Source organism: Hippocampus comes, unplaced genomic scaffold (genome assembly GCF_001891065.2).
Source record: "Hippocampus comes isolate QL1 unplaced genomic scaffold, H_comes_QL1_v1.1 scaffold754, whole genome shotgun sequence".
Lineage (NCBI taxonomy): Eukaryota > Metazoa > Chordata > Actinopteri > Syngnathiformes > Syngnathidae > Hippocampus > Hippocampus comes.
The window spans coordinates 34,127-52,938 of NW_017805022.1; the positions used below are offsets into that span (position 1 = coordinate 34,127).

An 18,812-nucleotide genomic window follows, 5' to 3' on the forward strand; every position below is an offset into this window, starting at 1 on the left:
AACCCGTATAATTTCGGCAATTATGAATATTTTCAGGTGGGAACATCAATGACTCACGTTCCTAAATTATCTTCCGTGAATACGGGTAGTTTACTGTACCTCAAACGCCCATGTCTAATTTGTGCTGCTACGGTCGTGACTGCTTACGCCAATGACCTAGCCCAGTGTCTAGCATGACGTCACTAATAATTAACCCATTGAGCAGACACGCAAATCATTTCACCGTCTTGACGCCATGTTTCCACCAAGCGGCACAGTTCAACGCACGACAGACCGTTTCGCTCTCGCTGTGCCCAAATCTTGCCTCGTCCGCATCACCGCTTGGTGTAAACACCGGGCTGTACGCGCTTCACTTGGCCGCTATGACACAGATACTTAATGAGCATTTCCTCCACAGGTGCGCGCTCGTCCGGTCACCCAAGTAGCCTCCATTTGTCAAGTTAGTTGGCCTCAATTACACATTTGCCATGAATTATATTCCCCTTCCCCCCTTCTTTCCCGCCTAGCCTCCTATCCCCATCTAATCCGCTTTGGTGTTAACGCCGTGTCATCGAGGGAGGCGGGAAAAATGACAGGCGAGGAACATCAATCATCCCTGCGAATAGAACTCTCTCTCTCTCTCTCTTAACATCTTCTCCTCCTCATGCTAACTTCCCAACCTAGCTTTCTATGGGAATAGCAACCCTTGTGTGCTAACCTCCCATTGGCCTCCATGTCGTCTCCATTCAAGCATGGCGCACAAACTAGCCTCACTCGATCAAATCTTCCGCCTCCACGCTACTCATGCTTATCTAATCAGTTTGCTTGCGCTTGGGGTTCAGATTTTTGGGAGGTTGTTTTGTTGTTGAAATCCCAAAGGAAAAGCGTCTGCATACAACCGACCTGCACTTCCCTCTTTGACTGACAGGTATGGCGAGCCACCCACCAATCCCCGTCATGGACCTGGCGGAGCATCTGGAGCACTTGAAAGCCAACGACAACCTCAAGTTTTCCCAGGAGTACGAGGTGAGCCGTGATAACGGTCGAGCCGCCGTGCGCCGTCGTCAAATCATCAGAAACGCATGATTGTGGTGGGCATATGCGCCGATTGGCGTTTTGCCTCCAGATGTAATCCCGTCAGAGTGCGGGCACGTCAACAATGCCTGCTGCCGGAAACGGCGTTATGCATGTACGCGGCATGTAGCGCAGCCGGTACGCCTTTTTGACACGAGGTAAACCGCGTGGCAAAAACTGTTTCATCAATATATCAGGGCAGCGGTGTCAGAAAATAAATAAAACATTACAATCGCTTATACAGTCAAACCTCAGTTTTCGTCCATAATCCGTTCCAGAAGGCTGTTCGAAAACCGAAATTGTTCGAAAACCGAAACCACGTTCTTTAAAATAAAAATGTTGACTGAACACGTCTGCTCACAATAGAAAGCAACACGAGGAAGCGTCACTTCCTCGTGTAAGGAAGGCGAGAGGAGTCAAATGGTGCATTCAAGTGCGCTCAGTTCGTTCGAGAAACGAAATTTGTTCGTCATCCGAGGCATAAAAAAATTGAAATTTTCGGTTGAAAACCGAATTGGTTGAGAACCGAGACGTTCGAAAACCGAGGTTTGATTGTATTAATAACGTCATAAAAAGATTGCCTTTACAAATAATTGTTTGTTTAGTATTTGATGCTGATAAAAAAATTCACTGGGTGTATGTATGGATATACACGGAAGGGAAAGGCGTTCAGAAAACTCCACTAACAACCCTGGCTAAATTTAACTGGTACAAATCTTGTCAAACTTCCTTGACATCAATACCTATTTACAAAACAGACAGGGCATCCTAGGGCATCATTTTCCTCTACAGAGCACAAAAAAATTCAAGCAGTCTAAGAATACTAAGGTATTTCACACAATAATACCAAAAAAAAAAAAAACATATCACAAAAGAGGATTCTGGCTGAGAATGAATTTAGAGTGCAGTAATGTCTGCTATAAAAGTATGAAATGAAAGTCTGAAAAAAAATAACAGGGATGTGGAATTCAGTGCAATTACAGCTTTTGCATTAAAAAAAAAAATTAAGAGGTGATTTTTTTTTTAAGCAAATTGCTGGTGATAGAGAACTCATGGGAATTGGTTGAACCACAAATATGCATGTACTTACTGAAACTTTATTTCAGTAAAAATGAAAAGATTTTTGCTTCTATGGCTTTTTTTTTTGAGTGACCCTTATTCCGAAATCTTTTGTCCGAGCTAAAATCGGACAAAAGTTGGGCATAAATGCCCCTTCAGTTCACATAGCATCAGAGTGCAGTGATGTCTAACTGTTTGACTTCTTCTTTGGCTTTTTTGGGGGGGGGGGGGGATATGATCCTGTCTTACTGACGGCCAAGGTTGCTTGCTCTTTTGCCACAGTCCATCGACCCCGGGCAGCAGTTCACCTGGGAGCACTCCAACTTGGAGGTGAACAAACCAAAGAACCGCTACGCCAACGTGATCGCCTATGACCACTCGCGAGTCTTGCTCTCCGCAATTGACGGTACAACGCACCCTTCCTCCATCCTGCTTCATCAAAACATGACCACACTGTACTTTTTTTTTTCTCCTCCCCCTTCTCCCTCCTCACACCAACATGTCATTTGCTTTCATGCGGCGGGTTGCTCGCGGGGAAATAGATGGCTTTTTGAAATAGGCAATTTTCCCCCGCGCCTCGCTGAGCTCGGCACTCGAATACGATTGAACAATCACCTGCAAAAACCTGAGAGATGCCAGTAAGTTGGATTTCTCTCCGGCGCCGCGCCGCGACTATTTTTTGGAATCACGCGCGGGAACTCAAGATGCGACATATGCAGATATAGTTTCAACAGATGCCGACAGAATAATCACCAAAATAATCATGAACGAATACATGCGTACCAGGGAGTTCCCTCAGCACATTCCTAACGACGGGAAAGTTCTTCACTCCATTTGGATTGTAGTCTTTAAGCTAAATGAAATGCGTCCGAGTTTTTTCCCGGCAAACCCGTCGGGCCATTCCTTACTATCGACTGTGTAATGGAGTTTCAATCAGTCACATATTGTTTTTTTTCTTTTCCTCCAGCTCATAAGCAGACAGAACAAATGACATAATTAATGCAAATCCTGACTGGCAGACCGGCATGAATGCATCGGCTCGCCGAACTAAACATCTATTCATTGTGCTATTAAGCAAAACAAAAAAAATAATGTTTGGGTTTTTTTTTTCTTTTCAGTTGTGAATTACAGCGTGCTTAATTGTGTCTTTTGCCTTTGTCCGTCACTGAATATATGTGGACAGCAAAAAAAAGTGACAACATAATAAAGAGATGTGGCTTTTTCACAATACTTTTTTGTCTATCCGCTAAAAGTTACCTGGGAGGAAAGAAAGGGAGGAGGGGTTGGGGAAAGAGAGATTGGGAGGAGAGGGGGGGGGGCAGCCGAGGGAGGGGGTGATTCTCCGAGACGTGGCGTCCATGCAGATGAGACTTATCTTGGTGGAGCATGTGTGCGCCGAGCCCCGAAACTGCCAGTCCTGAAGCATTGACTGGCTGTCAGCTCTGCCTCTTTGCGCTGGATTAGAAAAAAAAAAAAAACTGTGCCTTTCATTTAAAATAAGCAAAGGGATGGAGGAATGGAGACTTGTTTTCCTGCACAGCAATTTTGCCACTTTTACACTTTGCGTAAAAAAATAACAATAATAATAATTTCGGTGCACCTCCAAACAGCCCATTTTCTACTGGAAACATCATTGGGCATTTGGATTTGTCCTCATTACGTAGATAATCACGCTTACTTTAGATTGACATTGACTGAAATGTGTCTATTTGGTGAAAAATACGCATTATATTATATCAGATATTTACGGATAATCCCACTGAAAAAGGGATCACGATAAATCACAAAGAATGAAACCAACCATCTTTTTTTTTCTTTACTTTTCATTGAACAATTGTACTGTATTCTATTTTTTTACAGTAGCACTGTTATTTTTTTAATGTCATTTATGAACAGTGAACAGGATGCATTTAGCCGACTAACTGCATTTCTACATATGGACAAATGTTCCTCATTGAATTCTCTCCTTCCAACAAACGTCCCTGCAATCTGCTCTTTTGATTGCTCCTTAACCACCTCAACGTTACTCCACTCCCACCTCCCATCTAGGCATCCCGGGCAGTGACTACATCAACGCCAACTATGTGGACGGCTACAGGAAACAGAACGCGTACATTGCCACGCAAGGCTCGCTGCCCGAGACCTTTGGGGAATTCTGGCGAATGATCTGGGAACAGAGGAGCGCCATCATTGTCATGATGACCAAGCTGGAGGAGCGATCCAGGGTAGGGCACGTCACGGTCTTTATGTTACACGGAAGGCCTCTGCCAAGGCAGTGTCGAAAGAGATTCGGGTTCGTGATTTTTTTTCCCTTTGTAATGCTGGATTGTTGGATCCAAATGACCATCCTTGGTGGCTGCCTCAATTGAAGCAAATGCCAATCAAACTTGATTTTGAATATGATTATGCTAATCTCAGCTTTTTTTTTTCCCCATAAAACGCCATTAAGGGATACCGTATTTTCCGCACTAAAAGGCGCACCTGAAAGCCTTCCGTTTTCTTAAAAGCTCACAGCGCGCCTGAAAATCCGATGCACCGTGTGTATGGTCATTACGGTAATATGTCAACCCCAAAATGGCTCCTTGTTAGAGACATGCTTACAACGCAGAGTTCAAACTTAAGGCGATCGGGTTTCGCAGTTGAACACGGAAATAGAGCAGCGGCAAGAGAGTTCAACGTAAACGAGTCAATGTTATAACTTGCTGTTGGTTAAGTGAACTGTGCCGCTGCTTTATTAAATAAGTTTTACTGACATCTGATCATCGCTATAAAAATCAGAGTGTAGTGTAGTGTCGTGTTCTGTTGGTATTTCCTTGAGCGTACCTCCATCTAGTGGATGCATTGTAAATTGCGTCTTATAAAGCGGTGCGTCCAATATATGAAAAAAATTACAAAATAGGCCATTCATTCAAGGTGCGCCTCATGATTCTGTGCACCTTTTAGTGTGGAAAATACGGTCGTGTGCGGGCCAAAGGAATTACAATTCACGTTCGCCACAAAACATGGACGGTTAGTGTATGGACAAAGAAAGAATTATAATATGGTATGGATTTGGATTTGGATTCTTGTGTTGCCCAGCCTTGGGTGGAGGTCTGCCATCAAGAGTGGCATCCAAATTTGTTGGTTGATTATCAGTTTTAATCCGGAGTGATTTCTTCAAGAACATGGAAGCTTTGGATCTTTCTTAAGGACGAATCACGTCAATTTTGGTTTGGATCGAGAAGCTACTAATGTAGCGTGTGCTCTAATGTGACTTTCGTGGCAGGTCAAGTGTGATCAGTACTGGCCCACCAGAGCAACGGAGACATACGGCCTCATACAAGTGACTCTGCTTGACACGGTGGAGTTGGCCACATACTGCGTCAGGACATTTGCACTTTTTAAAGTAAGGGCGCTCCATTGCTCCTTTTATGAGGTCTACCATCAATGGGAATTGGACTCTCATTGACCTGCTGGCTTTTGCTCACGTAGAACGGCTCCAGCGAGAAGCGGGAGGTCCGGCAGTTCCAGTTCACGGCCTGGCCGGACCACGGGGTGCCGGAACACCCCACGCCCTTTCTTGCCTTCTTGAGACGGGTAAAGTCGTGCAACCCTCCGGACGCCGGGCCCATGGTGGTGCACTGCAGGTAGCGAATTCTGTGCAAATGACGAAAATAACCTCAAGCATGAAATTGATTCCCCCCCCCCGACCCCCTTTCAGTTTGCTGGAATGAATCTATGAATACGTATGACAATGTATGAGGGGTTTTAATCATTTTAATGGATGAACTCATTAGCAAATAAAATCTCCCAAAATCACTTCAATGGTAGGTAGATGAACCCAGAAGTCTCATTTTGTGTTAAGAGGTGCGCGCACGCACACACACTCGCTCACTCACTCATTTTTAACATCCATCTCGACATTTTCTATCGCCCTTGTCCTTCTTAGCTTGCCCGATCTGAGACAGCGGAATTCTCCACCAGCCAGTCGAAGCGAATGTTTAACCTCTTAAACCAGTGTTTTATCAAACATAAGACAAGTGAAAAAAAAAAACTACCTCAATTAAAGGTTTAATAACAAACATTTAAAGACGAAATGCAACTGAAGTTAAATACAACAGTGAACTGTAAATAGGGAGTTATTGTTTCGGATACCACAAGAGGGAGCCCTGTTGGAAAACTTGCAAATACCAAAGAGCGAAGTCGGCGGAGGTTCGCTGTTTATCGGGACATGATTACCTTTCAGAGCATTTCTATATACTTGCTAATTTGGTCTTGGAAAAAAAAAAAATCTTAAATCCCATACGAAGCAGCCCCCTGGGCTTTCTCCTTAAATCTTTTCACATGACGGTGCAAGAAGTCCCCACACGAAGCAGCCCACTTGGTTTCTCAGCAAACCTTTTCAACATGACGGTACAAGAAGTCCTGGTGTCATTCCCCTCAGCCAACATCTGCCCCCACGCGCTGCCACAAAGCTTGCACAGATCTGTCGCTGCGCTGCAAACATCTCGCGCATTTTCAGATCCACGAGTGCCAGCCAGCTTTCTCCCCCTCGGGTTCTCACATCTTAAACAAATTACTCTCAACGCGACTCCATCAATGTCCGCACTCCTTAGCAGGGTGCCGCTAAGAGTGTTTGGTGTGTGAACGCCCTCAGAAGAAAGAGAAAGTAGACGCTGCAGTTAGAAACCGATGTCAGAAAGTGACAAAAGAGGGAAAGGGGGCTCAGCGCGGATTTGGAAGTAACACGTTGCGTCGTTAATTAGCGACGTTTGCTTCTGATTGAACGCGCTAACTTTCCACAGTGGAAGAGAATGCGCGACTTCATGTAGATGGGAGCTTTTAATTCCAGCGGCTCCCTATCAGACCGAAGAGGAAAAACACATCCCATCCGTCCGTCCTTGATGTTTGAATGCAATTTTAAAAAGATCAATTTTTAATTTGAATGCCTGCAAAAAAAGGAGCAATCTGAGTGTTGTGCGCACGTCCCTGGAGTTGACAAGAAGATTTGGGGGGGGTTCTGTCACGCCCAAGCTGTAAAATCCGCTCTGATGATGACAAAATCAACAAAAGCCAGTCCCTCGGCTGGTTGATTCAGTGTGCAAATCGGAGCTTTGTTCAAACACGACATGTCACATATAATTAAGGATGCAACATTTATTTGGTAGAAACTGACGGGTTGAGAAAATGATTCGCTAATATTTAAAAGTGTGAGCACGTTATTACTTCCCAGCGTCCTTCGAAGATGAACTTGTCTTAACAATGCTCAATCGTGAACGATTGCGTTTATCATTGTTCTGACGGAATTTTTGATGCCTTGCCGATTCAAATTGAAAGGTATCCATACTTTAAGGTGGGTGGTCGGACACCCGCGGCTCTTTAGCGCCGCCCTAGTGGAGCTTTTTCAAAAAGGTTTGAAAATGGAAAAAGATTGGGGCAGCGAAATATATTTTTTGTTTGAATATGGTTTCTGTCGGAGGAGAAATGTTCTTAATATTTTCCAGTGCTGTAAAAATGTGAAGAATAAATATGAAATGTCAACATTTCTGTCAGGGGAAGATTTGCGTCATAGCCTGCGACACACGTTTCTATGAGCCGGGCGGGATGCCAGGCAGGTGGCTGTTGTTAAAAAAAAAAAAAAAATTAAATGTACAATTCACCGAGGGTACTGGCAAAGAATGGGAATCTGGATGGCCGAGAGAAGCATTTTTAAACCGTACACGTGAGCTACAACAGTGAACACGCCACAAAAATGCGTCCCTCGTTCATCTTAGGGGCCGTTACGGCTGTTGCTCATTATGGCATGTGTGTTTAAGTGCGCGCGTATGCACATTTTGGGTTTCCGACCCCTGCTTTAAGGTTACTCAACACGAGACACCAATATATATTTTTTTGGGGGTGGGGGGGGGGTTCAAACAGAACCTTGGAACGAATGGCGTTCAAGTTCTTGCAACAGTTAACCGCACAAAGTCAGCTCACCCCGATCCGCTTGGTGTGTGCGTGTCGGTCCGCTTGGCACGCTCGCTGACAGCAAGAGATTTGGTAACAATACATATGTAATTGCTTTGGCTGCTCTGCATCCTTTATCTTCTCGCGGCTCAGTGCAGCTGGATTTTACAGTGCGCTTCCCCTCCGCTCGACCCCCCCCCCCCCGCCCACTTCCCCCATTCCCTCAACTTCTGGAAAGCACATCAGTCTGACACTTAATGTGTGTTAACGTCCAAAGCAGCTGGCCCGACTGGCTGAGAAGCCAGTGTCAGGTCATTAGTGCACTCCCGTCTGCCAGCTCCCCGCCGACTGCCAACAACACTGATGCCTTATCTGCACTTGTCAATAAAAAGAATATAGCACATGTTCCCGGCATTCCTTGCTCTTATGTTCAACAGCACATTTGCTTAATATATTCTGCGCCTCCGTCTTGACATGAAGCTAACTGACAGCGTGTGTGTCCCCCCCCCCCGCATCTCTGCCACTCTGTCACGCATTGGATCTCAGGTCATCACTCTGCCGGGGACGTGGTTTGCGCCGCAACGTGTTTGCAATCATGAAAAGTCGGGCGCGAATCCCGCAGGGGGCTGAGAAGCGTCTCAGCCCCTGCGGGTTGATTTGCGCTTTTGAATAGTTTTGCATTTCATTGCCACCTGATTCTTTTTGTGCTCTAAAGCGTTGAAAAATTGTCACCGGAAAAAAAAAAAAAAGATCCTGTATGATAAAAAAGTTCAGTCGCAGTCAGCCTTTTTTCCTCAGTGATCATCAGATCATTTGTTCAAGCCAATGACTCCCACGCGCGTCTTTATTCCATTCGCCGCATGGCACATTAGGCAAACTTGGCCTCCGGCGGCCAACTTTACTCCCTTCCGAGTTGGCGCTCTGCTCGTTTTTCTTTTCTTTCCTGAGCAAATGGAAAAACAAATGCGCCATCGCGAGGCGGAAGCGCAAGATCAAGGCTCCCACCTCGCGGGAATGTCAGCGTCACGGATCGAATGACCTATTTACTTTGGCTTGCGAGGGCTCCGAACTTGGCGAACGGGATTTAGCGTCACCTCTTTGAAGTGCAAGTCCTGAGAACTGCAGTTTTTTCCTTGTAAGATCAGTCCTGATGGGTCGGAAAAGCACAGGTGGCATAAACAAGACTGCGGCAAAGCCAGAGACCACCTCGCCGTTGCCAAATCCCCATCACCACTCCGTGCCACTTCAAGTTTAATTATACCCAGCGTCAAATGGTCAGACCTTTGGCGAGGAACATTCTCTGCTTTTTCATTAGCCCTCTTTCGGAAAATAATTCGATCTGTGACAACGTGAATGTAACTTTCTCTTCCCTTGTCGCCTTGACAGCGCCGGCGTGGGTCGCACGGGTTGCTTCATTGTGATCGATGCCATGCTGGAGCGAATCAAGCACGAGAAGACCGTGGACATCTACGGGCATGTGACGCTGATGCGCGCCCAGCGTAACTACATGGTGCAGACCGAAGACCAGTACGTCTTTATTCACGACGCGCTGCAGGAGGCCGTCAACTGCGGCACCACCGAAGTGCCCGCCCGGAACCTCTACGCTTACATCCAGAAATTGACGCAGATAGAGGCCGGAGAAAATGTCACCGGCATGGAACTTGAGTTCAAGGTTGGTTGTCCCGATGAAGGTGCAAATTCTGCCGCTCCAAATTACTTCCTTTGAACCCTTAACATACTCTGCAATGTTAGCGCCGGAAAAACTTCAAAGCGTTCCCTTGGAGCCGAAGTTCTTTCTGGAAAAATTTGTGCCGACTGTTTCGTCAGTGACTCCTACTGTATTCCACATTTTCGCACGGGAAAATATGCCACTAAAATTAGCACAACTGCAGACATTTTAAAGCCCATGAGACCATGATGCCTATTTTCTGGTATAGTTTGTGCAATACACCTCAGGATTTTTTTTTTTCCCTTCTCTGGTTTCCCTTACAGTCGATTCCCAACGTTGGTACACATGCAGGGTTTTCCCCACAGCATATATCTGCCAAACCAAAGGGCTCGGGCAATATTTTCTGTTGTATCGCATCCCTCCGACCATCTGCTCTTTTCGTTCCTCTCTGTTCAAACGCAGCGTTTAGCCAACACGAAAGCCCATACGTCGCGATTCATCAGTGCCAATCTGCCGTGCAACAAGTTCAAGAACCGCCTTGTCAACATCATGCCATACGAGTCCACGCGCGTGTGTCTCCAGCCCATTCGAGGAGTGGAGGGATCGGACTACATCAATGCAAGTTTCATCGACGGCTACAGGTAAACGTAGCGTGACCGCGTTTCGACTCTCGGGCTATTGCCGCTAACCGAAGAGATGCTCATCCCACCTGTTGTCTTCTCAGGCAACAGAAGGCCTACATTGCCACACAGGGACCACTGGCAGAAACCACAGAAGACTTCTGGAGGATGCTCTGGGAGCACAACTCTACCATTGTCGTGATGCTAACGAAGCTCAGAGAAATGGGCAGGGTATGCTTACAATTTTTTTTTAAAAAAGACCTGTGAGTGCACACCATGGGCCGTTTGTGGATTCCTTGTGCTTGTGTCTTCCAGGAAAAATGCCATCAGTACTGGCCCGCAGAGAGGTCAGCCAGATACCAATACTTTGTGGTGGACCCCATGGCCGAGTACAACATGCCGCAGTACATCCTTCGGGAGTTCAAAGTGACAGACGCCAGGGTAAGCAGACGTTGCCGTAGTGTCGAGTGTGTGTTTATCCCAAATTAAGAGTCTTTTCAGCATAAATGTGGGGAGCAGCTCAATGCAGCCAGACTTTCTAATTCCATCAAAGGCTTACCACAGATAAAATGGCACAAGCTCCCTTCTTTGTACTGCATGTTATACTGGCTCCTCAATGGGATTGCTGTCCTTATCAAAGGGATACAATGTGACGAAGTCATACACTGGCAGTCAGCTTAACATCAAACAAATCACCATCTTTTTTTTTGGCACATGCAATGACAGACACCATTAATACGACATCCGCTCCCGTGTGCAAACTGTCCACCTCCATGGCCGTTTTTCTCTCTCCCAGGATGGACAGTCACGAACGGTGCGACAGTTCCAGTTCACAGACTGGCCCGAACAAGGAGTGCCGAAATCCGGGGAGGGCTTCATCGATTTCATCGGCCAAGTACATAAAACGAAAGAGCAGTTTGGCCAAGATGGGCCTATCTCGGTCCACTGTAGGTAAGTGAAAGTTGCACACGAGGTAGACCTTTTACTCTGGCAGTATTCAACGGGATTCAACAACTTCATTGACAGAAGGAGGAAATGACTAATTCATAGACAGCATGAACCGGCTACTTACCGTATTGGCCCGAATATAAGACGGCCCTGATTATAAGACGACAAGTTTGAAAAAAGACTTTTTGAACACCAAATTAATTTTTATACAGAAAATAATTACAGTACATCTGAAACAAATGATTATAACAATATATTTGAGAGAAAAAGTATGTTATTTTGCATCATTCAAATCTTAATATCTGAACATTTAAACATGTCAACTAAAGTGCAATTACATTCGTAATTGAATGGCTTCTGGTTTTTGAAATGTAAATTACATCATAACTTCTCCTCAGCTGCCGGTTAACCTGGCTGATCTTCGACCCACTTTTCTCCAGATTGTCGCTACGTTTCTCAATTTTCTGTTATCTCTTCAATCATTTTCTCCTCTTTTCTTTCTTACCGCTATTTTTTATTTTTCTTCTTCGTGCTACCGCTATTTTTATTTTTATTGTTCGTGACAAGGGTTCAGTTTGGCCTGGGGAGTAAGTTCAGCATTTGCTTCAATGATATCTGGCGCCATCTAGCGTCATGAATGAGTATAATGTCTAGACCCCAAATATAAGACGACCCCCACTTTCTTAGTCTTATTTCAATGCAAAAAAGACCATCTTATATTCGGGTCAATACGGTAAGTTGTGGCACCGGCAAACCCTCGTACAAGAAAATGCCAGACAACCAATCCTGTCTCTGAGCCGTGGTACTTGTGGCTGTGTCTCAGCGTCTCCTTGCCTGCCCGTCTTTCTCCCCTTGCGCAGCGCTGGCGTCGGTCGGACCGGCGTCTTCATCACCCTGAGCATTGCCTTGGAGCGAATGAGATACGAGGGCGTCGTCGACATCTTTCAGACTGTGAAGATGTTGCGGACACAGAGACCAGCCATGGTGCAGACAGAGGTACGACCGCATATGGCGAGTCAGCCCTTTGTCACGTTGCCATAGAATCCCGACCTCGGCATGTATTCAAACACTTAAGTTCCACATGTACACCACAGTAAGTCTTGCAGGTGGAATTCTCATCCGCATAAAAAAAAAAGGAACAAAGTGGACAACTGAGGACATTTAGCAACGTATCCCAATCCCATTGTCAATATCAACGAACTGCAGTTTATAAGTAGTTACGGTCTTTAGACCCGTATCTCACCGAGCGGTGAATAGTTTGCAAATGTGTGCGCCCTTAAATGAATGTTGAACCTTCTGCATGCTTTCAAGCCCTCCCCTCACTGAAACTAACAAGCAGGACAGCTCATCACAAATATCTACCGCCTCGTGTTTCCATGCATTAGTCAGGAACGCAGTAAACAAAAGGAGCACATCCGGCATCCCATTCCGTTGTCATTGGTACACATAAATATCAGGAGAATGAATTGTCTTGCTCTGGCCTTTCGTTACCCAAACAGAAGGGTGGCGGGGTTCAGGTGACAGCTTTTGAAAACCTGCTACCCTACGGAACTGAATTGTCCCGTCTTCTAGTTCTGTCCTTCTAGATCACGGGTCGGCAAGCCAAAATGTTCAAAGAACCATATTGGACCAAAAAACAAAAAACAAATATGTCTGGAGCCACACAAAATGTAAAGCCTTATATTAGCCTTACAATGAAGCCAACGCATGCTGTGTGTATTTATATTAGCCTGCTATCAAAATGACTAAGTTGGCTACAAATACACAATGAGCCTTCATGATGAAATGCATTTTTCGCTGCAGTGCATCATGTTGAGCAGGGCTGCCCAACGTTTTTTCACCTAAGATCTACTTTTCGATCAACCAACCTCCCGCGATCGACCTGTTACCGCGCACGCACGCACTTACGCATGCATGCCATAATGACCCCTAAGATGAACGAAGCAGAAAAATTAAGTTGACACGAGTTTGTGAAAAGGAAATTATCGCCTACTTTGGGTGAGACCTGACCTTTTTTTTACAACAGCCACCTGCCTGGCATCACGCCCTGCTCATAGAAACGTATGTCCCAGGCGATGACGCAAATCCTCATTGGCAGAAATGTTTAGATGTAATATTTATTCTACACATTTTTACAGCATTGGAAAACGTTAAGAATGTTTGTGTCATGTTCGTCCTCGGACAGAAACCATATTAAAACAAAAAATATCTTTCCCTCCCCCATCTTCTTCTTCCATTTTCAAACATTTTTGAAAACGCTCCAGGGAGCCACTAGGGCGGCGCTAAAGAGCCGCAATGCACCTCCGGATCCGCGGGTTGCCGACCCCCATTCGAGATCTACAAGCGTGTCTGTCACAAGCATGAAATGTTGCCTTTTGCAAATTCATCTCCAGTGCCGAAAACTCTTTGTTTGTGTTTTTTTTTCCTTCAGGATCAATACCAATTCTGCTACAGGGCTGGATTAGAGTATCTGGGAAGTTTTGATCACTATGCAACGTAAAGGACTCAGCATCAGAGGGAAAGGTGGAAAGGAAAGAAAAAAACCCAGTTGCGCCTCTCTTCTGAGCCATAAATTACTGCTTGAGAACGTAAAAACTCCTTGCAAACAACTCATTAAAAGTCGGATGTGTGACATGATACTGCCACAGACAAAAAAAAAAAAAAAGATTCCCTGGAGGACCAAGTATTTCCCCAATTCAAGCTTAAACTGGCCTTGTCACCACGTGATGGAATCCGGACCATTGAAGCACCTCGTTGGATTTTTTTTGGGGGCTTCAAGGATTTATTTGGGAGCAAACGAACCCGGCGGAGAATGAGACTCGAGCAGGGTGAAAGCATTATGAAAAGGCATCAGAGGAGCATGGAGGGGAACTTGACGCACATTGTAAAGAAAAATAAATCACAATCACACCCGTCGGGAAAAGCCGGACAATGCTCGAATGGACCCTGACATTGAAGTACTCGTCCTGTCTCAATGTTCATCATCTCAAGTTTGCGAGGGGATATACAAAGAAAAAAAAAAAAAAGATCTATGGAATAAATCAAATGATTAATTTAGTTTTTTAGGACTCTATTATACAACCGATGTGATTTTTTTTTTCTTTTGAAAATGTGTAAATGTCTTTTTTTTTTTTTTTTTTTACACTCTGAAAGAAGAATATCGATATCATACAAATGTTCCCTTTTCTTCAAGCTGTTTGTGCATTTACAATTTTGGTTTGTAGCACATGGATTGACTTAAAGAAAAAAAAAAGGCTGAGAGCCAGTCTTTGCCGCGATTGTTTTTGATTTGCATACACCTCCCATCCGATAAACTGGGGCTTTGTGGAATCAACAGGGATGAGCAAAGTATGAAGTTGCTGCTATGAATTATCTGAGTTCTTCCATGTCAGGATGATGAGAAGGATAAATGACATAAGTTCTATATATCTATATATACATCTATACATATATAATCAGATGTGAAATACCAATCATATTCTAAATATAAATTTGAAAAGAAAATGTCTATTAGCCGGTGAACGCTTCTGAATGGTGTGGGGAAAGTGACGTTTCACTGGAATGCACATCAATAGGACACCATTCTGATTCAATGCATCTTTTCTCGTGCAATAAATGATGTGTTATTAAGTCGCGACACCCGGCTCCCGACAGGCGTCACGTGGAAATGTACATCAGCCGCCTGTCACCCACCGCTCCATGCAATTGGGCAAAGTATAAAAAAAAAACAACGCCGTGTGTTATTTAAAACCCTTTCTCGAGTATTCCTTTTCCCATTTTGCATTTAGTGCCTTATATTTATGCCTGTTTTTTTTATACCATTTCAGTGTATCTTTTGAGTATTCAGCTTATATGTCAATATATAAATATATATGTGTGTTCATTTACACTCATATTCGCAATGTCACCTGAGATTATATATGCAAGCAACATTTTGACGCTCATTCTGTCATTTTCAGTGGCCTTACCGTGGCTGGGTTGGTGCGACTAGTTCACGGACCTGGAAGGAAAATAGGAAAATTCAGCTTTTGAAGAGTTCACATTTTACAAAAGGAGAACGAGGAGAACAGTGTTGACGCTGTCAATCATTCAAAATGAGGGTGACCTCTAAAATGGAGGTTATCCGAGACAGATTTTGAAATTCCATACATCCACATGCATTCTGCGTTGGCTCGCAAAGCCAAAATAGTCAAAGCAAACGGAAAAAAAAAATCATAATGGATAAAGACAGATGCCACTCAAGTCCGATCATGACATTTCTGTCACATTTCAAAAGTCAACGGTGAAGCAAATGAGTGAAGAAAAATGGCTACCGAACAACCCTCCTGAGAGAGCCTGACAAGACAAAAAAATAAATAAATTGAAATTTCATCAACACAGACTCATCACAAACATCGGTATTTGAGCCAGTAAAATTATTCACGCCGTTATTTTGTTAATGGTGCTACATACATTGTAGATGGTGCACTGGGGGAGGCAAACTTTTTTTTTTTTTTTTTTTTTTTTGGGTGCGATAGATAGCTTGCAAAATTTCTGAATTTTCTGACCATATTTTTCAACACCGTCAGAGAGTGAGGTGGAAAATGGGTGGACCATCATAACTCAACAAAATTCAACCCTTTTGGATCCAAAATTTGGCACACACATTGACATGAAAAGAATTGACATTGATTGGCATCTTTGACCACAATTTTTTCGCTATTTGTGTTGGCTTCATGGATGTGCATTCCAGATCTTTCTTTCCCTTACAAACACAGTTACCTAAACTTTTTTTTTTTTGGTTAATTTCCAGACAAAAGTACTGTTATGATGTAGTGGCTAAAGTTTTTTTTTTGTTGTTTCTTTGTTTGTTTATGTAATTTGCATGGTCAAACCTTTGCAGGATGGCCCAGAAGTCGGCCCGGAAAGGAAGATTTGCACTTTCTCTATCTTTGTACTATGCACTGCCCTATTGATTCTAGACCCAATAATATATTACTTGAACCCATTACGGAAAAAAAAGTCTCCTTCAACATTCACTTTGTGTGTATGTAAATAACACAAAAAGGTATCAACTATTTAAAAAAAAAACAAAAAAAAGGCAAAAAAAAAAGTTGTGAAAAACAAAAAAAAAGAGCATCCAATCTGTTGCTGCAGTTACTCCAGCAATGAGTCCAGAAAATTCTGCCGCCCCGCCCCCAAGATCACATGTTCAGCTTGGAGTGTCATTAACAGAAATAAACGTTGTGTTCCTCTGCTCTCTCTATCTATCTCTCGTCTGGATGCGTAGACTGAAAATGAAGTCATGAAATTATTTCCAAAAAAAAAAAAGTTGTTAAAAAGTTCATACAATTACCTCTGATTAGTTGTAAGCGTAAATTGTTTCTTTTTTTTCCTGAATGAAAGGAGTGCTTTTTATTTTCTTACTTAGGTCACACTGGTGGAGAAAGAAGTCTGTATGAGAAATCGAAAAATTCACATTTGTTATAAATGAATTCTATTAAAAAAAAATGTCTGTGTGATGCACTGGCGTTTCACTCGATTCCCTTGATCAGGCATCAAAGGTTTTACAATTTTAAAGTTGCCCGTGTGTCTTTGCAGTGTTTCCCAATCTTAAGTGAGCCAAGACATATTTTACTTTCGAACAATGTCACAGCACACAGCAATCCAAATAATCACAGAAATTATATGGAAGACAGTGGTACTTATGAACGTCTCTTCATACGAAATTTTCAAGTTATGAAATGCCTCAACAGGAAACTATTGCCTCTGGTTACGAAAGAAATTTCAAGATACGAAAGGTAAAAATACAACATGGGCTGCAACTCACAGCTCCGAGTTTCTCTGGACGCAACATTCTTATAGCTGCTCTGCCATTGGCTATTACCTGGCATCTTCCTGGCATCCCATTGGCTAAGAGGGACCTCTACCGGATGTGTCGATGTGTGTAGACAGATAGAAGCCTATGCAGCGTCCTCGTCACTCGCCCCTGCCATGAGGTGTTCCAATAGTTTTACGTAAATGTGAATCACCCAGTGTTCCCCACACGGGCGATCGTTCACGATGCTGATGATTGCCTTGGACGTTTTCGAACGATTGTGAAAAGGATCAGTTCTTTCCAAAACGCCAGACAAAAACCACTTCTGAGAGAGAACATGAACTAAAGAGGGCAAAAAAAAAAACGATGAGGACACAGCTAAAAGTTAAATGACCATCATTTTTATTCTTTTTTTCTTAGTTTTTTTACATGATGCACAACTCTCATTTATTGCGCAATAATCTAATTGTAACATGTATTTGTTCCATATTTTGATGCATTTTTATGCTTTAGAAAACATTTCTGTCTGAATTTTGGGGGTGCTTGGAACGGATTAGGGCATTTACATGGAAAATGCGTCTTGACTTTTCTAGTTAAGAAATTTCTTCCAGAACCAATTAATTTTGTAAGCAGAGGTACCACTGTACTAAAACAGCAGCCGACCAGGAACTAAAAATGGAGGCTTTCCCACTGGTTTATACAAGAACACTGCACCTCGTCAAAACTGATCTTTCCGTGTGACAAAAGGAAGCCCAGTCTTTGCTTATTTTAAGGAGGAGGAAGAGGAAACAAGATGTGTATTTCACTGTTCAGACACCAAGTGCGCTGTATGGATGAAGGCTTCCTCCATTGTCCCCTTGCCATTACCTGGAAATAAGTCCGCCGAAATAGCAAAAATAAAAAAAATAAAAACACTCACCAGCCCTTCTCCTATTGGAAACACTTTCTGTGCCGCTCTAAACTATCTATTCAGATATTTTCCAAACCGCTTATCCAAAAGTGTTTGAATTGGAGGTGACTAACTGTCGCGGAAGCCGTCTGAGCCACGCAAGTGCCGCCCAGCAACGCTCCATTCAGTGTCACCCGCCTCTCACCGCATACGCAATGAATGGAGTTGACGACGGCACACTGCAAAGTTAAGAGTGAAAATGGCAAACAATGGGTTGGCCAGGCCTGCTCCCGCATATTAGTTTCAAGTTTTGCTGAAATCAAAAAAAAAAAATTGGAGCAAAATCTGTTTTTGGAAGAAATGACCCTAAAATGACTGGCTCAAACCAAAGCGACAGCCTTTTTTCTTTTTCTTTTTTTTTTTTTTGTTGCGTCTGGAGTTCCAGTACTGACACTCAAATGTGCTGTTTTTCCAGTGGGACCAGCCAGTCCAAACATTCTACGCTTGTCATTTTCCAGCCCGACTGCTCATTCCTTCATGTTTGCCTAATTTCTTCTTCAGTTCTTTCAATGACCCGACAAGGTTTGGACTGGAATGAGTTGACGTTGAAGACTGTAATGTTGTGACTGCCTACGCTCACACTGTTTTTTTACCCACGGCCTGTCACAGCTAGCAAGACTCATCTTAAAGTTGAGCACTGAAGCAGCTGAGCAAACAGACATTCCGCCCGTCGCCAACTCTTCCGGGCTGGACTTGAGCTCCAGGCGACGCGGTGAACAAGTAGAGCGTCTGAAATGGACTGCAACGGCTCCACGAGCAGCGTCACCCCGGGGGGTGGGGGCCTCGTGC

The 18,812-nt window shown here is 43.9% G+C and overlaps 1 protein-coding gene across 1 annotated transcript in view; it reads left to right on the top strand.

Moving 5' to 3' along the window:
• The window catches only part of LOC109511987 (receptor-type tyrosine-protein phosphatase delta-like), a 44,666-nt gene extending 28,388 nt beyond the window's left edge, over positions 1–16,278 (top strand). Inside the window, exons 21-32 of the mRNA XM_019863422.1 lie at positions 908–1,005; positions 2,395–2,518; positions 4,162–4,337; positions 5,378–5,497; positions 5,584–5,738; positions 9,427–9,712; positions 10,172–10,350; positions 10,434–10,560; positions 10,645–10,770; positions 11,126–11,280; positions 12,138–12,273; positions 13,709–16,278. Coding sequence (XP_019718981.1) covers positions 908–1,005; positions 2,395–2,518; positions 4,162–4,337; positions 5,378–5,497; positions 5,584–5,738; positions 9,427–9,712; positions 10,172–10,350; positions 10,434–10,560; positions 10,645–10,770; positions 11,126–11,280; positions 12,138–12,273; positions 13,709–13,777 — 1,751 coding nt within the window. The 3' untranslated portion in view covers positions 13,778–16,278. The remainder of the gene's footprint in view (positions 1–907; positions 1,006–2,394; positions 2,519–4,161; positions 4,338–5,377; positions 5,498–5,583; positions 5,739–9,426; positions 9,713–10,171; positions 10,351–10,433; positions 10,561–10,644; positions 10,771–11,125; positions 11,281–12,137; positions 12,274–13,708) is intronic.
• Positions 16,279–18,812: the final 2,534 nt, after the last annotated feature.